Here is a 27,790-nt window from a genome sequence, read left to right as displayed (position 1 = left end):
ATCCCTTCTTGTCTACTTTCATTACATACAAGAACTAGAATTTGCCAACAATTTCTCTATGCCTGCATCATGCACTGTGATACTTAGCTGCTTTGATACAGGCGTAAGTAGGTTATGACTAGTTTAAGTTTAATTAGCCACAGAAAAATATTCATTCCTTACCAGATTTATCAATAGGTTCACATGCAAAACACATTATTGCTTAATTCGACAGATCCAAATAAGACAGGTGAACTACACAAGGCTTCAAACAGATTTCATACTATACAGGTGTTTACAGTTTAATAGACTTTAAAATTATATATTCCATTTTGCAAAATTCACCTAACCCTAAACCTTTCTTTACGGGCCCCTGTTCGTTCCATGAAACTATAAACACATTAATTTATTCCTTTGCCCTTTATTGCATGCAAATGGTAAAACAAGTCTAGGGGAGCTGCATGCTTTTCAGCATAGCTACTTCAGTAATTCCTAGATAGCTAATTTGCATTATTAGGAGAGATTATTCCACTAGTAAGGTTTAATTTAATCTACTGCAACCCTGAGAGGGTTGCCAACGATATGACCAGAAACACTTTCATTTTTTCTCTCTCACAACTAACTGCTTACTTTCCCGCCACACCATGCTCACTTGGCACTAAATAGCTTAATTCACTTCTATAACTTCTATATTGTGGTTTTTTTCTGGGACTTTTTTTATCATCATAAATTTTGTTCTTTCAAAGCTGTATATCTTCTTGACCTACATGCTAGCTTCTCTCTTATTCATCCATTTCAGTAAACACTAGATTGTTTATATTGGAAACATCCTTCCTTATGATCTTCTACTATGCATTTTTTTCTCTTCTTCCTCAACTAAGAAGAATGACGTGCCGTTCCCAGTCTGGCATCAGCCAACAATTGAGCATAGCATTCCCTTCAAATGCAGATAGCAATTACTGTTACAAACTCCCCATCTCAGAGATTTAGATGGTGATGACACGACTGGATTCCACTCCTACCACGAGATTTCACAACAGTGTCACATGTAATAAGTCAATTTTTTTCCTTTATAAATTATAACTGATGGTATTATGGCTGAAAACCACAATATAAACTTGCTCAAGATTTTGAATTACAATGGCAAGTTGAAATTGCACTAATCTTGCAAAAATTGTGGCATTTTCTTTAAGTCTATTTTTTGTTAAATCTATTGATTGATGTTTGAACACAAAAAGATAACATTATACTCCAAAGTAAGTGGTATTTCCTTAAGTGAGGAATAATACTAATTACTGTAAAGGATTACTGTCAAATTTTATTGTGATCATTCAAATTCAAAAGACACTAATACCACATGTTTATAGGGCTTTGTAAATTTTAGATGAATATTTTCTTTTCTTACTCAAACTATATTACAGCATGATGCACTGTCTTACCAGTCAAAAGTCTAAGTCAAGTATTAAGTTAATTTATCAATTAGTGGAATATTTTCTGTTCTTGAAGTTCTGTAGCAGGTCAAGAAAGTAATTTGTATTTCACTGTATAATTAGTCTGCTGTATAGAAAAGCCAGGAGAAATATTTATAACTTTACTTTCATTTGAGTAACAATGGAAGTTCCTCTACAGATATTTATTCCTTTCTTTGTTGAATTCTGTTCATATCTGAATATGAGATATTATACAGCCTTTGAGTGCAGTGCTTGAGATCAGAAACTCCATACATTGCCATATTTAATTCTATGGCCTTGAACAAAGACGTTAATGTTTTCAATTTTCTCTTCTATCTGAAGGATGTGGCGATTCATACTTAAGCACCTCTTATATTAACTGCAGTTATTAATAGTTGTATTGATTAATAGTTAATGAATTCAAAGTATTTTTGTGGACAAAAATATTCTCAGTGCAGAGAGGAAACTGGAATTTCAATTATATTAAAAAATGTAAATTGAAAATATATCAACATTCCAAACTGCAACAAACCCAAAGAATTTTGAAACTGCCTGAATAACAAAGAATTCACACTCAATATCGTTTCAAGACAATATTTTTCATTATAAATTATAACGGAAACATGAAGTAAATTGTAACAAAAATAAGAAAAAATTATTTCAAAATGGAAAAAAAAATCCAAATGTTAGTTTTTTAATTTATAGTTGCTTGTGAAAAATACTGATCAACTCTAGTTTCTTATGTTGCAATTGATCTTATTCTGGTGAATCACCTTAAATAAAACAAAAATGATTTCACTATTAATCTATCAAGAGCTAAGTGATGGGACAGTCCCAAAATTACCCAGAGGCACATGAGTCTCAACTCCCTGTATACACAGCTTTTCGCTTCTTCAGCTCCAGGTCCTATGGCCCTTGCAAATCAATTCATTATCTCCATCACAGCAATTACAGCATTATTAAAAACAAATTGACTTGTCAATTAAGTTCCTCCATGACATCCTCAGTGTCTTCAGTGACGTTTCTTTTAACAGAGAGTGACAGCAGGCAGGAAAAAAAAAAAGTGAGTTCCCACTTGCCCCAGTGTCCCGTCACTACAGGGACTTCAACAAAGCCCAAAATCTATTTTCTCCTGTTTAAAATCATATTTGGAAAATAACGAAGCAGGAAAACAGAAATTCATATTCTTCATCTGATTTTATCACCACTGTTGAATCTGGGTATCATTTAATCTCCAGCAATTTTTTTTTAAGAGTACTCACATTAGGACTGAAAAAAAAATTCCTGCAGCAGCCATAGCCACCTACTAACTTCAGTCTCGTGGCTCCAGGGGATTTCCCATTAGCAAAATCAAAGTGACACACAGATAACAAACCCGTTTGGCTACTTAGAACTTGAACAGTGCAGCCTCAAAGCTGACTTAATTCAACTGTGAAGTAATGTGCTCTGTAATCCAAGGCAAGAGACAGTAAAATTTAAACCTGCAAGTTTGAAAGATACAGAAGTTGACACACAAGGGAATGCTCTACACAACAGCGAAGAAGAAGTAAGGCAAAGTCTTTCTACTTTCAAGACTCCTTGAATGCGGGTAACGTCTCTGTGAGGGGATTTGGTTCTTCTTTAATAAAAGGTTATCTTTCTACAGCCAGCTAATGAAACAACAATCAGCATATACTGTCCTAGATCCTCATTTGATGTGCACTTTGTCATTCTGCTGGCATTGCTGGTAAATTGCAGGACCCCTCAGGTCCTGTTAACCAGTCTATGAGCCCTTAATAGAAGTACAGCAATTGACACCAGTGGAAAGTCTGCTTTAATGACCCTGCAATGATTTATACCAGCTACATGTCAAAACACGCTAGGGGAAACAGAGACGAACAGCCTTGAAAGGATCGCATCAAGAAAAATGTTTTTTTCCTTGGGCACCATAGCTGGAATAACTAAAACACCGCTATACTGAATAAGGAGATTGTTGAAGAGCTGTAAGAACAGTCAAGTACCAATTGGCACCTCATTGTTACAAGGCAACAAAGAGATGGAGAACTCAAGAGAAATTCAAACTCACACATCAAGAATTTCTCTACAGAATTGCTACCATGAGCCTGAGAATGCCTGTGCTCAGCACAAGGGTTGTCACAGTCACTAGTATAGACATTTTCCTCAAGGATGTTCTGTAGGTCACACCACCAGTCTACAGTTATGAAACGTTCCTTCAGCAAAACCATCAGCAGGTTGCTACTAACTGCAGCGGGTGAGAAAAGCTTCCTTCCTTTTATTTTTTTCTTGTCTTTTTTTTTTTTTTAACTGTTTCAGTCTAAATGTCAGAAACTGACATATGGCCATTCCTTCCACTGCTTTAGCAGTGCCACAACAAAGTAATATGTGAAAGCCCAACACAGTAATCTGCAGCCTGGGTCCTTTTTATGACAAACAAATATATAAGGACAGGTCTCACAAGGCTATTTTGCTTCATCTCATTTGTGTTATTTCAGTCTGTAGCTCTATATAAAATGAAAACCTCTCTAGGGAGTTAAATATCAAATAGCATTATGTTTTTTTCCACTGCATCCAATAGTTTGCCTACTTGTCCTCAAAGTCATTGAGAAAAATATTTTAAATATCTTAAATTTCATAAAAACCCGGGTAATGTATTTTTACAAAAGTAACGCAGTTTTATGTGTTTATCCAGATATTTCACTTGGCATGAGTTCCTTTTAACAGTTAGGTTGTCCTTTATAACATGGGCATGTTTTAATGAAACTCAGAAAAAATAGATTTTACAGGCTAAAAATTAAATACTAAGCATTAATGAGATGTTAATATATGTTACAGGTTTAGCATATGTCACAGACAAATACAGACACATAATTAGTTGATGGTACGGATTTCATAATATGTAATTAAAAAGTGCACAGCCAGAATCCTCTTTAAGATTTTACTAACAATTCATTAACTCTCTGAACTATTTAGGCATGGAATCTTAATACATTTATTTTAGGAATATTTTCTTGGCAACCTGATCCAGAACAAGAATAGGCAGCTAAAACAGGGTAGTATTGTGGTTTTAAGTGTTTGAACATTAGTTATTTTGCTGGCTTGTGACCTGTTCCCAAAGAAATGAGCAGGAATTAAGAAGAAGTCTAGATATTCAGATTTCTCGCTATCCTTTCTTCTAATTACAGAATTACCAAAACAGCATCTTCAATTGCTTCATCTTCCTCTGAAACAACTGTTGCCAAACAGATCACCAGATACTCACACAGTATTTTCAGGTGTTCTGTGAGGATTTAGTGAGTCACTGCCTGCCGCTTGCTATATTGTGTTAGAAGCAGCTGAGAAAATTGTCTTATACTTTCCAATTGCTCATGTGAAGAATGGCTGTCAGTGGACATAACCTGTTCTGTCAACAGTGAAAGCAAGAGAACCCTTCCCCACGAAACTATCTTGACACACCAGTTCAAGCTATTCATGGTAAGTCAGATAGAGCAGTTTTCCTCAATGCTGTATAGAGGTTCTACTGTCTCCTTCAGCCTTTCCTCCCGAACTCTAAGGATGTAGAATGACGGAAAAACCCCACAAATTTCTGCCACCAAAAACCTCAGCCTCTCCCAGTGGAGTTAAATATGGATCCTTCTGGCTAGTACTCAAAAGCAAACTTCTCTGTGCACTGAGGGCAGCTATTGGAGACATATATGCACTAATAAAATACATTTTAAGTCATGCATTTCTTTCTTCTCTCCCTCACATCCCCCAACCATTAAGTAAAAATAAAGGAGTAGAAGTGGAACTAGTATACTGACCTCATCGACGTTCTCAAAAGCATTGATGACATCATACGGCAAGCATGAAAGCAGATCTATCACAAACCAGGTCTTCAAGTAATTCATGCGAATCAGCTTTGGGTCAGAGATCACCTCTCCTGCTGGTCCCACAAAGGTGGTATGGAAATTAAGCACAATGTCTACCAAAAAAATGACATCGACAATGCTGTCAACTACTAGCCATGCCACATTGTTCTGTTTCGTTTTAAAGGAGACATTGTAAGGGACCAAAATAGCAGTGTAGAAGGTTAAAATCAAGATGATCCAGTCCCAGGTGGTCTTGAAAACACAATAATGCAAAATTATATGTGGTGGAGTCTTTGGTGCCTCTTGTTTGTACTGTGGGAGGATTTCGGAGCCCAGCTGCAATACCTGTGGTCACAAAGATTTCAGAAGAAAAAGAAAACATGGTTAATTTTTTAAGTTTATTTTTCACATTCTAGATTCTCAGGCTCATTACAACAGTTGATAAAAATACACGTCCTTCAACTCCTTTTATCACCACCAAATGGTAAGCAAGTCAGGATAAGTATTCTGTTAAACAAACGAGCATCAACCTAAGAACAGCTGTTGTTTCTTTTAATGCCATTAATTATTTTTTGACACTAAGCTTAACATGCTGCGTCTCCAAGACATATAGAGAAGAGACAACTCCTTCAGCATTCTAAATAGACAAGACAGATAAATGATGGGCAGGAAGGCAGTAGCAAATAGAAATCAATGGCAAAACCAGGAACAATACCACAACTCCTGAGTTCTGTCCAGCACAGGGACCACTGGACCACACTGTTTTTCAATATAGTCTATTTAACTCTCCACTGTATGTGAAACAGTCTTATACTACAATCTGTCATGAACTCATAGGCCTTTGTTCCTCTTCTCTGGGACATGCAGGACCAAAGCCCATAGATAACTATCATTAGGCTAAATAAACTCATTTTGCACTTTAACTTTTCACTGAGAGAAGATCAGTGTCTTCATTATCCGATGGCATACAGACAAGTTACAATGTGGCTAGGTCTGAATTCAAAAAAGCAATACAGGAAAACACATCTGTCAGCATGTGTTTTAAACCCTAGACCTCAAGCTGAGCAAATGCTACAACTGTTGTGCATTATTGCAATCTCAACATCTACTGTCTTCCCAGTTCCGCACACTAGTGCAAAAAGTGTACGATCATGTATTCCTGGAAACTAAAGTTACGTTTACATACCTATGAACAAGAATGTGCTTGTTTACATCTATGGATATACATGAGGAAGAAACCAACGTGAAGGGTCTGTCTCCAAATAAAGACAAGTTAAATTATAAAATTAAATTTTTACCCGGGATGAGTTATGGGTAAGGAAGATTGAGGTTTGCTTGAATTAGATGTGTTTGCTAATGCCAAACTCATAGAACTGGAGAACTATTTAAGAGCATGGTACCTTTTTCACATGATTTACACACAGTTCAGAGCAATAGGGAGCAGAGAGGGAAATTAAATGGCCAGCTTCTCAGGGAAAAGATCAGATAACATAGCTATAATAGGAGGATGTCTTCCTTTCATGCTTCTTATCTCAGTTTTTTTAACGTCAATTATTTTTATCTGCAGGCTTTTCTGAGTGCTTTTTATTATTCTATTTTTTGTGAACTGGTGGGCTTTTTTCCAACAGATTACGCCAAAGGGGACAAAAGAAAACAATCAGTTACAAGAATCCTATTTGGACAAAACAGCCTCAGATCAAGTTCCCTGCTGCTTTGAATCTCACATAATCACTTACTCTTGGGTACAACAGGGGTGAAACACTGTCAGACCACAGTCCCTTGCACACGTGTAAATGGCAATGGGAGTTGCAAACCTGCTGACTTTGAGCCCAGCATGTTCTCCAGAAGAGAAGTAGCACGACCTGCTCACAGAAACCTTTGTTTTAGCACAGAGGCATTAACAGAGTGAAAAAAAAGAAAAAAAAAAGAGGATTTAGTATTTTTGTTTCACTGAGTTTCTGGAAGGGCAGCAAAGAAGGAAAAGGAGCCTTCCCCTAAGTAAAACCCTTTAAGACCAAACTAGAAGTCAGACACATCCATTGCAGTATTAAGTACTCTGCCATTCCTGACCTCGATTCATACAGGTTTCTCCACGCTACAAAAACAAACTCTCTTTCTCCTTGTGGTGAGAGAAGTAAGAAGCAGCATAAGACAGAGGCAGTCTTTTTCTGCAGAAGGCATTGCCCAGCCAGTATAGTCCCTAGAAGTCACCGGTAGGGACTGGAAGAGGCATATGTAGTGTGCTGATCCAGTATATGTACTCAGAGCAGTGTCCCTTTAAGGGCTTGTTTGCAGTAACAGTGACAAAGCTCTAGCCCAGGATCAATATTGCAAACACCCCCTGCCCTTCCTTCTGAACATCACAGCTGTACCTGAATCAGTTGGAAAGCACTGAGCTACTACTGGCTTTTACGAGAACTTACAAGAGTAGCAGCTCTAACATAAGATTCCAAGCCTGATATATGCTTCACTGGGCAAGAAGAGTCCTCTGCAATATTCACTCACAAGAATAACTGATCAGCAAAACCAAGCACTTTCTATCACGTAGTAAAATTTTTCAATCAGTTAACTGGATTTCCATTCTAATGCTGACATCTTATTAATGCAATCATATGTCTCCTAGAGTTTATTTTTTTAGCCTCTGATATTATATGAAAAAGTCAATCATTTTGGTAACCATTCTATGGCACTGGAACCCCAACCACGAAACACTGAAAAAACAATTTGTTAGCTCTCATCAGATGGATTCTTAAACATATATACATAACTTCTAGACTAAGAATTGTATAATGCACTCCATTTTGACCACTACCAGTCTCTCTGTAGTCCAAGAACTTGTGAGAATATTGCTTCATCCAAACTAAATTACTGGATATTCCACATATATTCCCATATACCTGAATAATAGGAACAAAGACAAAACCAGTCTCTGCTTGGCAGTAAAGAAAAGGCTAAATTATGGTGTTTGTTATTTTTTTAATACAGTAAAGTCAGTGGAACTGCAGGGATATAAAACTGATTTGAATGTAGAGAAAAACAGACCCCTAACTTCATCTGATTAAGAAAATAAACAATTCTGCTGTTTCAGTGCTTTAAAATGTCATCAGCAAGTACAAAGCACTCTCCCCCCGCTTGTTTGAGATTCAAAGGTCTACAGCACAGGAAAATAAAAGGATTGATGTCTCCTTCCCTTTTTATTTATAAAGTAAACATACTTAAAAGTATCTGAAAGGCTAGGAACCTTACTAATAAGACTTCTGAACTTCCACTACTATCTTGGAGTCTCTGGTTAAACTCTCCCGATGGCTAGTTAAAATGACCAGGGTCCATGGCTTTAGCTCATCTTCAGTTGAAGGATGTGCACCAGCAGTGTGGATATGAATCTCAAAAGGAGGGGCAGGGGCAGGGTAGGAGACAGGCATCAAGGAATGACACAGGGATATCAATCACTCACAAGGTGGGGAAAACCACCTGCAGCAGGCCTGGGATGTCTTCAGGCTTTTACTTGGGTGGAATGGAGGAGACGAGTTCTAGCCCTGGCTCTCCCTCACTATATCACTAATACACATCTTGCAAAACCACTCCAACGTCATGCTGGCAGTGCTAGAGATGATTTGTCTTTTCACAGTTTGAAATGGGAGAAGGGCACTGTCTCAGCTCATGCTATCTCTCCTGGGAAAGAAACTTGCCTTACAGACTGGCAAAGGTCTTGCAGCCTCCAGGACTGCTAGCCAAGAGCTTTCAAAGGCACCAAATTCTTGTTTTCAATGAAGGAAGAGGAAAAAACTTATATCAAAGCTTAATTTTCCTGGAGAATCCATGTTCTTTTAGCATTAGATACAACAAGAGACCTCAGTGCTGTACAGAAATAATGGAAGCAGGTCCACAGAGCTTAGTGCTAAAGCTCTAGGTTTTGTCAGACTGCTGAAAATGGAAGTTAGAAGAGCTCTTTTCTCCACTTGCCACACCAAAGGCCACGCATAGTCTATTTCTTCACCATCCTTCCAGACACGCACACCACCCCTGGGCCACCTGGAGATTAAAAGTTATAACCCGCACTCTCTCTGCACCATGTAGCAAAGGCAGGTAGATGCAAAGAGAAGTACTTTCTGTCCTATTCCAAAGCGCTCTTGCTGCACTTCAGCCTCTAGGGAGAGTGGTGCCAACCTGAAATACAACATTTGCTGAAGCAATCAGGCGTTGTTAGCCACCCACATGAACTAACTAGATTCAAACTGCTTGTAAAAGTACTTTCAAAAAAACAACCCCAAGAGATGAATGTAAATGTAATCGTGAAGAAAATGTACACAACTATATAAATCAATATGCTGAGCTTCCATCCATGTCCACTGAACAAATATTTCATTACTGTCTTTTTCTAAATAACTGAAACAGCCCCAGTTTTTGGAAGATTCTTCTCTATTATACAGTTATACCATAGTAAAAGAAATATTTGTTTCAGAAAGTTATTAATGAACACATTCCAATTATTTATGATTCATCAGCTACTACAGTTGTATTATCTGCATTTATTACTTGTGGTAATGATGCACGATGTTTTAATAGTTCTCTAAAGCTGGAGAATATTATTTCAAGAGCAGAAATGGCAAATTTCATCATGTCTTTCACAAGGATATGTTCATTTTTAACAAAAAAAAAATCAGATGATTTGTTAAAAAATGGTGAATATATCACGTGTCACAACTCGTAAAAGTGCATCAACAGTGGTTAGTATGATTTATTTATTTTTAAGAGTGCATTACTGGGGGAAAAAAAACCACAAAACCATTCATTTTTAGCTTAATCTCTACCCTTTGTGTTTTCAACTCCACATGTTTGCTTTCTTTCACTCTCCCTTGCTTTTGTTTTCACAGGCACCCAGACAAATTGCTACCAAACCAAGAGCTAGGTGCTAAGCCTCAACTTGAAGTAGATTTTAATGGCAGTTATAAGTATCCTGTAAACAGAATTTACAAAAAAATGGCAGAAGTTCTTTTATTAAGCAGTGCTGCTAAGCACCATTATAATTTTTCTGCTTTTATTTCTCATAACTATTGCATTTTTTAAATTATGACATAATCTCATTTACCAAGAACTGTCTGGCAAACATACATAATAGCTAGTTAACACCTTAGGTGCAGAAGACCAAGAAGAATGGTTCTTACAATCAGCTCCTTGTTGATAAAGCCACCAAAATGTATCAATTACTTTATACTCTTTATAATCTCAGAGTTCCCTAATTGCCATTAATTGCATAATGAATTTAAGCAGTTTTCATACGACTGCTATTAAAGAAGCTGAGCTAATGAAATTCACACACACTGACAAAAGTCAGAGGCTGCGGCTTAACAGGCACTGCTTGTATTATCCATGGCCTGTGAATAAAATAATGAAGTTTGTCACTTATACTTTTCTTAAACTAATATTTCATTAGCAATATAAGAAATCATAAGCTTTGGTGGCAGACTCCTGTTCTGTATTTGTACAACACCTTGCCCCATTCAGGTTCCAGGACACAGTGGCTCCTCAGATATTCAAAAATATAAGTGATAAAGAACTAAGAGCAACACAAATAATATTACAATAAATGAATAGCCTTCTCAAGCGGACCAGAGTAACGTGAAATGCCATAATGAGTAGGAAAAGGATTGATTTTAATTTGAACCTAAGATTTCAAATGGGCTTTTGCAGAGAGGAATGGGGAAAAAAAGACTTTAAAATACAACAGGGAACAGTTAGAGATCCCACGTTCAATATTATCAAGAGATCTTTCCAGAATAAGAAGCGTGGCACCCAATATGCCTTCAAAGGAAGAAAGTGGGCTTATCCGCATGATTATCCGCACTCTACTTTTCTCTTAACTTAAGATTTCTACAGCAGATATACAAAGTACCTAACCTCACATCTGGGGCTAACATTCTTCTTAAAATAATGACTGCAATATTCAACCTCAATTAAAGAAACTCATTTCAGACGTGTAAACTACACACAAATGCCAGCTGAGCACATTGGCTCGCAAGAAGTTTCAGTAATGCACAGTCACTCAGGTCCAGACTGAGGTTCACTGAACCAAACAGACCTTTAGCCTTATATGCTACTGCCTACATTTTAGCATGACCTCAAATGCAATGGTAGACATCTGAAGAGAAGGAAGGATTATTTGATGCTAAACTTTGAGTAGGATTAGTAGGGAGGGTATTTCACATCCCAGGTCACATGGTATTCCTACAGAACAGTGTCTCTGTGAATGTCTGGCCCCTTCCCTGTGCTAGTGTGATCTATGTTACTTCTGCACTTCCGACAGAAATAGGTTTTCACTCTTGAGTGCATTGGTATTAAATACTGAATAGATAAGCATCTACCTGTAGGAATTTCATTGTCACACGTGAGAACAGTATAGGCCTGGGCAGGAGTTGTTTATTTCGCATAGAAACTAAGACGTACATGAGCAAAATTAACAGAGTGCTGAATCTATGGAGCCCATCAGTGGCTTACACCTCCAGCTACACAGGAAGATTAAGAATTACTGACAAGAGTCACAGCTGCTACCATGGCATTCACAGCAAAAGGTGACAGAGAAGTGCAATGTTACATTGGCCATGCTGTTATTTACACTATATCAAGATTTTCCCTAAGCTGTTTTTACACCAGGGAGACCCTGCTACTGGCCCAGGAGACAGCTACAGGAAACCTGGGATAGTCTCTCCCCCTCGTGGCAAAAGCCCTAAAACCATTAAGTACTTCAAGGAGCCTTTGCTGCCTGGAGCTTTTCTCAAAACTTTAAGAGTCTTAAATCACAAGGTTTCGTTTTCCTAATCTGTCTGCAATGTTGCTTGTAGCATCCTACAGCTGTTCTGTCTGTAAACCCAGTAACTCAAACATATGTTTTAACCAGTTTGTAAAGCAGATTTGGAATCCCACTGAAAAAGAACTAGACATAAATGAATGCAGAGAACAACTGTGTCAAGGATTCTCCAGAATCTCCTTCTGTACTAGCCTGAGTTTTTCTCACCTCAGTCTCACACAAGTGAATAGTCCAAGAGCCTGCTAACATTCAGATCCTCAGAAGAATGGAAACTAAGCAAGAAAGTATTACTTCAATAATAATGCTATTATAAGACTTCACTGAGATGTGGAACACAACACTGTAATTAGGTTATACGAAGTCTTTTGGACACTTATTTCCATTCCACTGTCGTGGGACACATTTCACAGTACATGTGCGATATTATGAGCTCCCATACCTGCCACTAGGCTTCAGATTTCCAGGACAAGGGGAACAGAGAGTGCTTGGCTAGCGCAGAGGCAACATACCCACAAAAACTAAAAACATTTCTTTATGGTCTTTAAGGGAAACAAAATATTACCTCAGCAAGTCTTGAATGCTTGTGAACGTTCTCTCCTTTCTGCACGCTTGGAGCAAGCTGCTGCAGCACACCTCGGCTGCTTGTAAGGGCACGGGTTAAGCGAGCAAACTTTCCCCAACCTTGAGAAAACATGCAAGATTATAGATGTTACCAAATAAAGTTGCAAATGTACTACATAAAGCCTGTCATAATTAAAAAAAAAAAAAAAAAAAAGTTTAAACAGAGCAATCTGCTTTAATACTGACCACAAAGGAGTATAATTCAATCAAGTACCAGATAAAGGCAAGTCACAGAAGAGGTGTCAGGGTGGTAAAGTAACAAAAAACATTACTGCAGTGACTTTGTATTCAATGGCTCTAGAAGAGTGCTTTTACATGAATTGCATCTTTGGTAAGGATAAATGTCTACTTTACAACAATCTTCTATTAAATCAAATGGCCAGATTTGGATCCCTCTGCACTGCAGAAGACACTCCAGATTGATCAAGATGTAAGACTAGAATCAGGCACATCGAAAATTACAGTTGCCTGTAACAGAAGTAAATCTGGCCTCAGATATATCAAGCACAGATCTGGCATAAACCAAGAAATATACATAAGAGAATAAAAATCAAAGCAGACATAGCAAAACAAAATCATTACTTTTATCTTCTCTAAACAAAAGAGGGAAGTATACAAATAGATTTTCTCAAACTCTAATAAAACATCTAGCAGCTTCTGGCAGAGAAGTTATATGCTGAATTTTAATTCAGAATATTTTTTACAGTCATTTCAAATACTCCTCAAAACAGAAGACCTTGAATGACAGTCATAAGAGCTAGTTACAACTCTAACCTTTATGAACAGTACTTCGCCATAACAGAAGGTCAGGCAGAGAATACATCTGGATATTTTTGGTTCTCTGAAAGACAAGTATCAGTGCATCTAGTCCCAGTCTTGAAAAACACTACTACCACCTGGGAACTGCTGAGCAGCCTCACCTCCTACTCCAACTGAGGATGCTCAGCACTTTGCAGATTCAGTTCTTAATGAGAACCTGGTTCTGGAAAAAGTTCCCTCCACATTATGGTTTTATTACCACAAGGAGTGACACTATTATCAGTGATTGTTTTTAAAGACCAGTCTGAATTTTAGGCTGCAAGTGATCCATGACAAGTACAGGAATATGGGTAATTAAAATACTATCCAGTATTTTTAATGTATCCTTGCTTAACATCTCACTTTGATGGAGTCAGCGGGAACATATTTAGTAATTCGAGATGTGAGCACATAAAATAAGGAAATTAAAAGGATCCAGTATCGAACAACATCTTCCAGGGCAGACCTGAAAAGACAGTTTAGCATTCTCTCCTTTACGAATATGCAAAATGGTGCATTTATTAAAGGGAAGGATCAAATTCATCAGATGTCTCCAAAATCAAGAATAAAACTGAATATTTCCTCATGCCTTAAAGCACATTTTAAGGAAAGTCAGTCACCAGTAATGTAATTCTAATAGTATAATCAGCCAACACTTGCAGGTAGTATTCAGCAACAAGAAGATTGAATGATTTCCATCCAGGAAGCCAGATCTTTCATCATAAACCCATGTGAGATTAGCTACTATACTAAAGGACTGTTTGTCAGAGAAATAAATGAAAATGAGAGAACCTCAAGTGAGGTCAGCTTGTATCTCTTATAAACCCAACACAAAGCACTTCGTTTCTCATAATACATTTCAATGGAAGTTAGTGGGCTTTGGTGGGTTTGGTTTTTTTTTTTAAAGATGCATTTATAAACATGCATTCTTTCTCTACTGTACATGAAGAAATCCAACTACAATTGATAGGCTGAGGCTTGAAGGCCACACAACCTTCTGACTACTGAATCATAGAACAACAGAATGTCTTGAAGGCCACACTGCCTTCTGACTATTGAATCATAATGCCATAGAATGTCCTGAGTTGGAAGAGACCCACAAGGATCATCGAGTCCAACTCCTGTCCCTGCATAGGACAACCTCAAAACTCACACCTTGTGTCTGAGGGTGTTGTCCAAATGCTTCTTGAATATTGTCAGACTTATGCTATGACTACTTCCAAAAAGATCAGGAGAAAACATCCATAATGGCTAATCTTCAGCGGATATAAATCAGAATGGCCTTTGTAAAGCTAACACAGCTATAGCAATTTATGCCAACCTAAAACTTTGCTTTCACGGAATCATAGAATAGTTTGGGTTGGAAGGAACCTTAAAGATCATCTAGTTCCAACCCTCCTGCCATGGGCAGGGACACTTCCCACTATTTTAGGCTGCCCAAGACCCCATCCAACCTGGCCTTGAACTCCTCCAGGGATGGGGCATCCACAGCTTCCCTGGGCAACCTGTTCCAGTGCCTCACCACTCTCATGGTGAAGAAATTCTTCCTTATGTCTCACCTAAATCTGCCCCTCTCCAGTTTATATCCATTCCCCCTCACCCTATCACCACAAGCTTTTGTGAACAGTCCCTACCCAGGTTTCTTGCAGGTCCCCTTCAGGTACTGGAAGGTCACTATAAGATCTTCTCGGAGCCTTCACTTCTCCAGACTGAACAAGCCCAACTCTCTCAGCCTGTCCTCGTATGGGAGGTGCTCCAGCCCTCTGATCATATTTGTAGCCCTCCTCTGGACCCATTCCAACAATTCCATATCCTTCTTACGTTTGAGACTCCAGATCTGGACACAATACTCCAGATAAGGTCCCACGAGAGAGGAATAGAGAGGCAGAATCACCTCCCTAGACCTGCTGGCCACGCTTCTTTTGATGCAACTTGCAAGCCAGTGCTACTACATTTTCTTCCTGTTTGAAAGGACCATGGGAGAAGTCTATCGGTATATTTTCAGTAATGTACCCCCAGACCGACGAGGAGCTGGTGTTTGTCCAAGAGGACACACACAGTGTGCCCCTTTTCCAGCCCCTGCAGACGGTGCCCCGGGAGGGCGGCCAAGGCGGAGCCACAGTGCCGAGACCCTCGGTGCTGACCATGGTGCTGAAGCGGCTGCAGCCCGACGAGGCTCGCTTGCAAGCAGCAGCCCTGGCAACACACTGAATAGATGACAGAGTTCGAGCTTCACATGGGAATTCCAAATCTGCCTCTCTTGCCAGGCATATGATGTTTTTAACGCCAGCTAAGAGAGACAGCTCCTTTTACCAACTCAAATTAGACTGATGGGTAGGGCGTTTTCCTGGAAGATTCCAAATTTTGTTCAATACCTGAGAAAATAAAATTTAGAGTATGTGTATTCTCTTCCTGTCATCAAGTTTTCTAAGAACTGGGGCATTCAGACACATCAGTGAGGCGAAGAAAAGAAAGCACTTCACCTGAGCTTTCTTGCACAAAAGCACTGCCAGACATCTCTGTGGCATGGTTTGTGACTATGAATGCTGAGCACCTTTGGGTACCTCCTCCTCTTCCAAAGAGTCATCTTTTGAAAGGTACATCTTAACCTATTCCTCAAAATCCTCTATAAGCACTTCTCCTGTTCCACATGTTGCAAATCTCATTTCTCGGCGCATAAATGGTATGCAAATTAACTGCTTCCATGAACATGATCTTTCTTGCCACATACTCTATACTCTGATCTAAAACCAATCCAACTATATAGGCAAGAGACCATGTTAAGAGGCCGGGCTTTTAAGCTTGGCTTTTTGAACCTGTGCTGATCTGAAAATGACAGGCTGGGAGCATACATCCTACCTCTCTCCATATATTGGATACAATACATGGGAGCTCCATTTGGAATTGCATATGCCATCATGAGATTAAATGCGGGCACTGAACCAGGCATTTAATCACTGTGCAAGTGTCCCAGATGTATGAATCTCATCTTTCAGACAGAATACTTACTTTATTGTATTGCCTCTTAGGGTATTTTTGGGGGGAGAATGGAGGAGTGGGGTTTTGTTGAGGGTTATTTTTTTCATAGGGGGTATTTTCTGTTTCTTTTTTTGGTCCCTACAATACGGACAAAAGCTCTCCCCTGAGCTTTGTTTCATGAGGAGACATGACAATGAATTACAATGAATTACACCTTTGTGATGTGATGTTTAACTCATCAAGACTTCTCTTCTTTAAGGGATGAAGCTTCACTTAACAATTCCCTTAAGTTAAAGAAATCATTTTTCTGTATTTTGAGGTAAGCATGATTGACTGCTATTCAGTCCACAACAATATTTATTATTTATTTGTAGGTAGTTATTTCCTACCACTCTCCTCCATTTGATCATGATGACTCATAAATTCAGTTTTCAGTAACTGTGTCAGTTACAGAACCCTTGTTATTAAGTTGCTGATCCATGACTTACATAATCCCTAGAGTTACAACAAGGAGCTATTGCCTGCTACAGAACAAGTTCATTTGCTCATAGATCTATTGTTCTCACAGAACTGTCACTGAGAGTAAATGAGGATTCTAGCAGTTCTTGCCTTCACTCAAACCACTTTTGTTTTCTTGCATATCAAAAATCCCTGCTTACATCCATCACGCCTCTCTGCAGTCTTAATGCTCTTTTTCTTTGTCTTATTTTTCCATCTGGACTGGGGAAGCATAACAGAGTTTTTTAATATACTCACCACTTCCCCTTAATTTGTTTCCTTTTTTAAGAAAACATTTCATCTAGATGAAAGTAGAGTATAACTAAATGGAAATATTTCAAACATTGGCTCTGCTCATATAAATACATGTTTAAAAACAGAACGAAAACAGCAACTGGGGAAAAAAAAAAAAAAACAGAAACAAAAAGGAAAAATGGAAACATTTGGAGTTTTCCCTGAATTAAGATGAAGGAGGCAGTTAACATATTACTTTTTGTGTAGAACTGCTTGTGTTGCAAAGGACAGTCTAGCTGCAAAATGAAATAGAGCTGCTTATGCAGAGGAGATGAGAACGGATGACTTCTATAAAGCACAGAAGGTTACAATAGCTAGGACACCAACAACCATTCTCCTATATGATTCAGTGATGTTGAATTTGATCCCGTTTGTATTAAAAAAAAGTATCAAAACCTAAAATTAGGATCCAAAGCATCATTTCCAAACTTATAAAGCAGCATGGATGCATCATCTGAATACATTCCCATTGTATTCATACATGCAACAGCTGTTCAGGCAAACTTCTCAGTAGCTACTCAGAGTGCAGACACAGATTCTATTTGTTTTCATAAAGTGATGTATTCTACTTTATACACTTCTCAAACATCTCATACTTGGTGTGTTGAATCTCAAACCAAGAGAGACATACAGAAAAAATGTATGAAGTCCAAATATAGCATATACTCTAAAATTCAACTAAGAAGGTGACCTATCACTTCACAAGCCAAATTTAGCTGTGTTATAGCTTGATTTTGCCTACTTCTTCTATTCAAATAAATCTATTTTTTTAAAGGGGCAAGAATACAGGGAAGAGTGGAAAACAGCTGCTTAAAAATATTATATCAACATCACTCACACACTATTTTTAACATGTTTTATTTAGAATGCACTATTTTTAAAGCTCCTGCATTCAAAAGCAAATTTACTTAACTTCTATGGAAGTCATAAAATAAACATCTTCTAAATTATCTGACTCAATTAACAAAAGGACCACAATTAGAAATCTAATTTTTACATGACTAGAAATATTTTCTGTTTTACCTCTTCCAGTGTCTGATATTATTAATAAAAAAATAAGAAACAAAAATGGAACTAGGACCTTTATTTCTCCACTTCACCTTCAGATAAAAAGATGTAAAAAATGTCTATTCATTTTTGTGTAGAGGTCAAACACCTGTCATTAGAGCACAACACTCTTCACCGAAGGAATCACTACCACATAATTTGCAGCTGAACAATCATGCTTGTAATTTCCAGCAGGTGACATAAACCTAAGATATACCACAGCTAAACAGGTGTAGCCTGACAGATAAGCTGCTCTTTAAATTGACCATGTTCTTATACTACAAAACATTTTTCTGTAGATAGATAGATGGCATTGATTTTGAAAAACTCAAATATTTTATGCTCTGCCACTACGCAAATAGCAAATATGGTAACAAAATACCTGCATTTGCAGACAGCCTGTTGCATATTAAGTGGTCACATGCACAGGAAATCGATTTCAAATATAAACACAGTAAAAGAAAAGTAGTTGATATGTTGAAGTTTAAAGATAGAAAAATAATTTATTTAAAAATCAGTTTCCAGTTGTTTCACTTAAACAACAAATCTGTAAGTTCACAGTTTCAGGTTTTTAGATTGAGGGTTCATTTGGTTTTAGAAAATGAGAAACATTCCTGCTAAAACTGCTGTCCTTCAAAAGCATGCTACAAAATTCTCATGTAATGTTGTAAAACAGTGCAAAGAATATGCTTCTTCAAAGCTGAGGTCTGTAAAAGCAACGATTCCCAGAAAAAGCTAACACAATTTTACCTTTTTCAGATCTTCCAAAAATGTTTTTTCCTCTCCATGAATCCTAGACGCCACTGTAGACAACTGTCTGACACTCCATACCTGCCTTTTTTCCTTCTCACAGTATAAAATTGCACAAATATTAAAGACATGTTCATGCACATAAAATTCTTTACCTGCTTGACAAAACAGCTCTTCTTTCCCAAGAAACTGCACATCTAGCCATCCAGTGGCTGATACAGTATCAACTCCCAAGATGCATGCAAGGAAATTCCAAAGCTAGGCTATAGCAAGTAACTTGCAGAAGAAAGGCAGGTGTAGGGGATAAGTTAAGGATTAGAATTGAATTTGCAGTTTCATTTATACCATGTTTTATTTGTGTATACAGCAACAGAGGACTCTTTACCAGCATGAAGCTGATGCAACTTCATTCATTGTAGGAGATTCAGAAACAATATTTGGAAGCCTCATTTACTGCATGAACTTTTGTACATAAAGCTATAGCACTTGCTGACAGAGCTGTCAGTCAGTGACCTCTAATCAAGCTCGGTTCTTCTGCTCCAGCTACAACTTTTGGTAGTCATTTAGCCGGTTTCCACGGGTCAGGTGAAGACATTTTCTTTATCATCATAGCTCCTCTACAAGTTGGTATACTTATTTAGTGCTTATATTGCTTTGTAGAACTGCTAAGAATTACTATGATCATTGTAAAAACAACATGATTTCAAGATGCAAAAGAGATTTTCTGAAAAAATTAGTGTTCTCTTCCTCCAACATACTTGTCTTGAAAACAAAAAAATTATTGTTTCCTTGTGTTGAAAATGAAGGACGAACTCCTCACAAGAGTGCATATCACTACCACATTAAAGCCTTCTGTGAAAGCAAAGGGAAAAGACACAGCTACCACCCTTGTCTGAAAGTCCTGCTTATCAACTGAATAAATGAAGCAAAGTCCTTCCCTCCCAGCAATTAAATAAGAGCCAGCTTTACAGCATCACGGTGATTTATTTTTGCTGTCAGTCCTCAGCAGGATACAGTGAAGATGGGGGAAAAAAATTCTGTACACCCAACCTTTCTGACAACATAACTTTTTTTTACTTATGTTAAAGAAACAAATATCCAAACAAATAGCATTAAAAAGAGAAAAAAATAACCACATAGCTTGGAAGAGGGTATGTTTGTCAAGGTTGTACTTCCTTTTTCATGGTAACAGGTGTTTCCACTTGGAGAAACTACATTTTTGAAGAATAACATTTTAGGCATAAAAATAAATCAGTTCACCTTCACAGTAAGTTTCCTGTTTAATTTAATACTACAAATATTATTAAATACTACAAAAATGCAAACAACAGGAGAAGTTACGTCTTTTTTTACGCCAGAAGATGCAAGCCTCTAATTCTCCATATGGGTACAAAAGGTCTGTGTCTGACAGGATCTGAACCTGAGTGCACGTTTATGCTGCTGTCACAGCTAAGTCTGCTTCCAGGTTACACTCAGCAAAGGGTTAAGCGCAAAACACAGCAATGCTACTTCACTCACCAGGATAACTTAGATCTGATTCAACTTGATGGGACTCTCTTCATATATGTTACAGGAAACTAGTCCAGAACTTTAATATAAGGAATCCCATAACAGTGGTAAGTAACATCAAGCTGGGCAGAATGAAATTATTCAGATCTTTGCTAGACTTAGACAGGGTTAGTTCTTCAGTTTTTATATACTGTCAGGCACAATTTGTACAGGGCGCAAAATCCTTCAGTTACCTTTAACATCAAAGAGGCTCTTAAGCAACTTGAGGCTGTTTAGCAACACTGTGACTCCTTCAAGGCTACACTGCATTGTTGATTAACAATGAATCAGAGCAGCACCTATTTGCTAAGTAAACTTTGCTTCTTGAAGCACTTGGGGGTTTCACTAGCCATGCCAGCGCAGCCCAGAGCCAATTCCCTTAAGAAACTAGCAACCATTTCTTGCACCAATGCCGTCCCTGGTAGCATAGCTACAAGCTACTTTAACATCTGATTCTTTGGCTTTGGTATTTAAAGGACTTCAGCTCTTTCAAGACCAGGGCAAATAAAATGAAGTAGCATAAATATATAATTGTGAAAAAGACAAACCTTTACATGAATCATCCTCAATGGGCTGCTTGAAAGCCGTTATGTCATTGAACGTGCAAAGAAATAAAACAACTTTATCCTGCTCGTTTCGAATTGGAGCAATTTTCACAAAGAACCAGACAGGTGTTCCTGGAAACAAACATATCAAAAAGTTGGTCAGTGGTAGGCAGAACAGTAAATGTGCTAGTTTAGATGTTTACACTTCAAAATCAGCCATCTGTAAATGTTATTTTAATGTTGGGGTTTTTGCAAATACCTATTAGGAAAAATGACAAAGCAGCTGAAACGATTGTTAGTTCAGTTCTCTGCTCTGCTTTTGATTATCTTTTTAATCTTCAGGAATCCTTCACTCTTTCTGGTCTTCATCTGCAAAGTGAATACTTGAACTTATTAAGTGCTTTGTGATCTCCTGAAAAAAGAGTCCCATGTATGGGCAAAGGGTGCACACAACAGAGTCTTGGTAGTTCTGTGCATGACTTAAGAACAGGTTGACTGTGCCTAGATCATGCCTATAACAGAGCCTCAAATCAAGAGCACATCCAGTTTGGTTGACCTTATATTTCTCTTTGAACGGGGAGGACTATCCCATACCCACATCATCAGCCTATGCCAAGTTTCAAGAACCATGCTATGTGAACTCTGTTCTAGCCTACAAATTCTCCCACGCAAGGGAAATCCTTCACAAGTTCCCTTTCAGCATGCCTTGTCCTAAGCCTGTTCATAATCACTCTAGCGTGAAGCAAGATTCCACTGAATTCAGGAGAGAACAAGCCATCAGGACCAGACCACAGGCTCTAGATGGGAGTAAGTTTTCTAACTAACTACTGCAATGACAAGCTACCAAGGAAAACTGCTTGAGAGATTAGAGCTTGCACATCACAGAAAAAGATCATCCCATATAACAACCCTTCAGATGCTGCTGATGTCAATATTCCTTGACATCTATCCACACGAATCACCTTGAGGAGAGAAACTGTCAAACAACCCCACCTTTCTAGATTTCTGGCAGTTCTGCTGAGGCTGCTGAAAAGACCCTACTTACCTCAAAAAAGTTACACATAACAAGATTGTGTCTACCGCTCTTTTTTCTTAGGAGTCACCACACTGATTTCAGCAATGCGCCTAGCAATCTTTTCTGGCTATAGAAAGCCAGGGCATCTCAGAGACCGATGGACAACTTTCATAAATGAAGCTCAATTCAGAAGGCTCCCACTGTGCTTGCATAGCACAGGCAGTTTCAAACCCTGGCTGATATTCCACACCATATGTACAGCCACCTCTACAAACAGCAGGGTATATGATGCACGCAGTCCTCTGCTAAAAAGCAGAGAAACCCAGATGGAATCACTGATTGCCATTTCTCGAGCATTCTTGTATGTCAGAAGTATTCAGAGTTCGATATATATATATATTTCAAAGAATTGGCATTTCTGAATAACTCTTTCCAATAAAGTATGAGCAAACAAAAATGCTAAATACAAGAAAAGATTCAGTAAGGTGACTGTGCCAGTAAAATCACCACTAACTTGCTAATGAGCTTAGAAGATGTTGCCACAAAGCAGCCAACAGCAATTTTCAAGACAGTAACACCCTTTACACTACCCTTTCTCAGGAGTCCCTAAAATTGCCTATCTCCATTTCTTCTTGATGACTTGGTTTTCCCCATCGTCACATGTGAACTATTCTGAGGCTGATCAAACCCATATCTTGCTATTTACACAGAGTCCTTGGTAACTAATTGATCTTTATTTCACTCACTTCAACACCCTTCACTAACAATGCAACTTTTTAATCAGCCAGGATCTTCACCTACAGCCTTGCTTTTTGATCTCCATCTACACGCAATTACTTCTTCTATTAGGGATTTCTTCCCCCTCCTCAAACCCATTTTGCATTGTTTTGCTACTTCAAGCTACATCTATTCTGCTACAGGCTGCTCATAACATTAACCCTCATAACACTGAGGCTGCATTACACACACAGCTTTATCTCTGCCTCTCAGAGCCATAAAAACTTACTACCTTGCTTCTGAAGTTGCTGTACACATCGCAGAAAGGATGTAGTTCACCTTCTTACTCTGGCTATTTGTCAGATGCATGCTGTCATCTTCTTTTTATGATTATGGTATGATATGTTGTTGCAAGATTTTTCTAACTGTTCTGGATGCAACAAGAGGAAAGACTTTTCCTGATAACCTGTAGAAGGCTGCTGCTGCAGGACAAGGAGCTGATATCAGCAGGGTTCTTACTTTCTGACTCCCTTGACTCCCAGTCCCGTGCTGCATTATTTATAGTAAAAAGGAAAATAAAACACTGTTTTATCTAGAACCAAGTGCAGAACTTAGTTATGTGCCCCACAGCAAATGAGAAAAGCCAGATATCCTTGATAGCTAAAAGTAGGTGGGTTTGATGACTGTCACTATTTGGGTACCCTTATAATTTCCAGTGTGTCAGAGTGCCACAAACAGGGTGTATTCCAGAGCAGAACAGAAAATCAAGGTGGCATAGGTGGTCTGCACAAATCATCTTCCAGTTTTGGACCTACACAGTAACACAGCAACAGCAGAAATAAGTAGATGGAAAATTCTGCCAGCCCATGTATCTGCCTGCCCAATATTATTCAGTATTTTTCCCTGCAGTGTTTTCCCCATCATCTTGTCAGTCTCTTTTATGAGTAGTAGACAAGTGAATATAAGAATACAATCATGAGGTTAGTGCTCACAGTGCTGGGTCACATGGGCTTTCCACAGTGCTCTGTAACCAGGAGCTCATTCATAGCAGAACTAGGATCTAAACTGTGAGAACACACTGAAAGGCTCGGACAAGATGTGGCTGTGCTCAGCTTTTTTCCTGCATACTGGTTTAATTAACAGAAGAATTTTACTTTTTAAACATTAAACAGTTTATTTAACTATTAAACAGGAAAGCTTAAAGTATAAACCACTTATAAATCAGGTCGGAAACCAGAGTTTCTACCTCCTACAGGCAGCCCTCATACTCTTGGTGTCAAAGCGGATGTCCTGGCTCAACCAGACAATCACTACCGGCAAAAGGCACAAACAAGACCATTCTAATGAAAAATGTCATTTTCAGATTCAGCCTATGGGTTATTCAGGCAGTGAAACTGCACCATGTTTCAGAGTTCTCACAGCAAAACAAGATTAACTTTCCCATATGCCCCCAGTCTGCACTGATGTACAGCCATGCAGAAACTGTTTACCAGTGTTTCCAACAATACATCTACTTTCATTTACATTTTGTGTTCAGCCTTGGCAAATTCTCCCGCTGCTGAAATCCAATGATAATGCCAATGCACAAACAAAGAAGTAAACACTTGTGAGCCACGTTGGCTTCTGTTAGATTTGGAATCAACACTGAAGGAATCCAGAGTTTATCTAATGGCTTAGGACTAATACTGCTGGAAAAGGGAATGTCACTTCAAAGTTGATAGGAAGCAGCATGAAAAAGAAGGAAGAAATTAAAATCTACCATGAACTTCTGACAGTAGCCGTAGGACCAGCCTGTTTTGTGATACTAAAGTTATGTAGCTAATTCCAGAATTAACAGATGCAGCTATCAATAGTCCACACTGGCCCAAGCACAGAACTTAGTGTTGCTTTAAAAGCAAGACAATTTTAAGAGCTGTGATTCAAATGCCAAGTCTTCTCCAGACTAACATACAGTGAATGTCTCCACACCTTGTAATTTCCCATCTGTAACACAAACACTATCTCTTCCCCCTCCTTTTTCCCAGCCCTGTGTATTTCAATTATGGTATGTTCAGCCCCTTGCTGAGCAGGAACATCTCCCCTTCAGCCTTCCCTCCTGTTAAATAGAAATAGGCCATAATGAAAATCAAAACCACTGTCTAAATATGCTCTTTCCATATACCTTGAAACATTTAACCAAAGAGTTCAGCTGTTTATCAAACCACAAAAAGCACATTGTTTAAATAAAACTGCATTATGTGTTTTTCCTTTCCACAAAGTAAAATAAAATTTGTTTATAAATACAATGAAAAAAAACATTTTGACAATCTGGCTGACATCTTCACTGCCCTTAATGAATGGAGCAAGTTTCCTCAAAGCAACACAACCTCTGCATTGCTTCATAATGTCTCAAACAGTCATCAGACAGGTATTGCCCTGAAGGTAAAGAGCCAAGCAGTGTGGAAATGGAGCATGTACTGGCTCCACCACTTCCTACATACAGTGATGCAGACAGCAAGACTTCAGTTATGTAAACAGCAGAGCTGACCATCAGAGCCACTCCTTTTGAGGTTTCACTTATGCCTAAGTACTCAGCATGACATTGTTCTTCTCTATCTCACACAGATCAAACACTTTGTCCAGTATCAAATTAGCAAACTAGCTGATGAGATATGATCAGGAAGGGCTGGGCAAGCCACTATACCCACACAGGCTTTAACTAGCAGCACAGAGGAGCCAGAGATATTTGGCCACGCGAGACAAAGAGCAAAAGTCTCCCTACATACTCTACCTTCTAGCACACAGTGTGCACTGAATGAGAACAAAGCAACTCAGTATGTAGCCCACCCCTCTGTGTCCATACCAATAGACCTTAAAATACATTTCCAGCACTTTAAAAGCTGCTACCTATATGTTTTCTGCATCTGGTGGTGCTATGCCCAAAAGGTGGAATAACTACACGCAAGGGTTATCCTATGACACTGAAAGAACACAGTAGCAAAAAGGTTCAGCACACACCCCTGTACTGCAGCAGTGTTGATACCGTTTACCTGATTATGAGCTCTCTGAAGAACAGAAAGTGAACACAAGGAAGGGAAAAACACAGTGAAGCCTTGAAATCTTTCCATTTATCCCAGATAAAACATTTAAGAATTACTACTGGGAAGTCTTACTGTTCTGTATATGCTTGAAGAGATGACAGCAGGTCTTGCTACCTGCATATTTGAAGATGAGAAGATCAATGGGAATTATCAGTTTTGCCAATCCAAAATACTTAGATTTGACTTTGCTGGAGGTAACTGAACTCATGCAGATGGATTTCACAGAAGCGGAGATGCAGGTGTGCATACTGTTTGATAAATATGGAGCTAGATTTCAATGGGACGCTCAGGAGGATACACAGAATCATAGAATCACTAGGTTGGAAAGGATCCACTGGATCATCTAGTCCAACCATTCCTAACAATCCCTAAACCATGCCCCTCAGCACCTCATCCACCCGTCCCTTAAACACCTTCCAGGGAAGGTGACTCAACCACCTCCCTGGGCAGCCTGTTAATGCCCCTGGGCATGCCACTTCACTCCAACACTCGTATTGTCTCCTGCTTCTGGCCCTATGCAATAATATGGTTTAGCAAAGGTTTCCATCTGGAGACAGTAGAGGCAGAGTACACACAAAATATAAATGGTTTTAAAAGGTTTTATCCAATAACAGGAGAAACTCTTCTTAGTGATGGTCAATCACAGGTCCACCAACTTGAAGTGAATTTAGCTCTCTATAAATTAGGATAGGGGTGTTTGTCTGTTTGTAACCTCTGTAGAAAGCATTGGTCCCAAAAGACAAATGCAAGTAGAATCTGTCAAATCACTATTTTGAGCTTATTTGACATTCTTTGACATCTAAAAGCCTTCGAATACACTGGGAGGTGGGGGTGCATGTGTTAAAAAAAAAAGTTAAAAAAACTCCACACATATTCCTAATATAAATTTGTTAAAACATTCCATCACCCAGAAAAACAGGGAAGTGAACCCCAGGACAAATTGAAAGTGAATTCCTGCCTTTGGGACTCTCACTATAAGATATGTACTCAGAGAAGAGCTATCGCTTATCAACGCAACTTTGCAGCGTACAAAATAACTTCCTACAGCCAACTCTTTGGCTGCTGCCATTCCACTATCCCTACCTGTAGAAACCTCTGAGGAAAATAAATAAATGTGTGTTATCCCTCTCTGTGGAATATAAGCAATGAGAATGTTTTTGCTCAGACAGGGGATGCCTGAAGACTCTGTAACTCTTCATACATTTTAGTCTTGAAGAGTCCAGCCCACTTCTGGTAATTTTTCCACTGAGGCAGATGAAGTACAGCATAGAAAAGTTGGTTAGACTTCAAACGGGCAGCATCTCTTCAGGGGCAGACAGAAGCAAGTAAATTTATATTCTGAAAAAACATTTATTTCAGTAATAATGGAAGCAAGCGCATCTAGAAATCAGACCTATGTTGTAGACGGAAAATTAGGCAATGAAAGTAAAAGTTTAATTTACTCAGCCATTTTAATTCATGAGGCTGACTATAAAGCATAAAAATCTAACAAATGGCTGTCAAAGTCTCATAATAGGTTAGATGTTTAAGCTGCATCAGTTCAAATAAGCTAAGATATCACTAAGACTAGAGACAAAATATTTCCTAATACATTAGGCCATATCCTTCCATGGTATAAGTTAGCATAACTCCACTGATTTCAATCAGATTTAGCAATGTTTTGATTTTCCCATACAAAAATAAACAAGAATTTGAGCATGACTGTACACTCAGATCTAATCAAACAATAGAACTGAAGCTCTCACATGAAATTACTGTCAACGTGTCTGTTGTCATTTTAACAGCTCAGATTAAAGAAAGCTTTCACTTTGTCTC

The 27,790-nt window shown here is 38.5% G+C and overlaps 1 protein-coding gene across 3 annotated transcripts in view; it reads right to left on the bottom strand.

The window, feature by feature from the left end:
- The window catches only part of KCNH1 (potassium voltage-gated channel subfamily H member 1), a 204,900-nt gene that overhangs the window by 142,940 nt on the left and 34,170 nt on the right, over positions 1 to 27,790 (bottom strand). For all 3 annotated transcript variants that reach the window (XM_054062837.1, XM_054062838.1, XM_054062836.1), the window contains 3 exons: positions 21,167 to 21,295; positions 12,646 to 12,764; positions 5,231 to 5,623 (listed from right to left, as the gene is read on the bottom strand). In XM_054062837.1, coding sequence (XP_053918812.1) covers positions 5,231 to 5,623; positions 12,646 to 12,764; positions 21,167 to 21,295 — 641 coding nt within the window. The remainder of the gene's footprint in view (positions 1 to 5,230; positions 5,624 to 12,645; positions 12,765 to 21,166; positions 21,296 to 27,790) is intronic.

This window comes from Cuculus canorus, chromosome 3 (genome assembly GCF_017976375.1).
Source record: "Cuculus canorus isolate bCucCan1 chromosome 3, bCucCan1.pri, whole genome shotgun sequence".
Taxonomy (NCBI): domain Eukaryota; kingdom Metazoa; phylum Chordata; class Aves; order Cuculiformes; family Cuculidae; genus Cuculus; species Cuculus canorus.
This window is presented reverse-complemented; position numbering and strand designations above follow the sequence as displayed.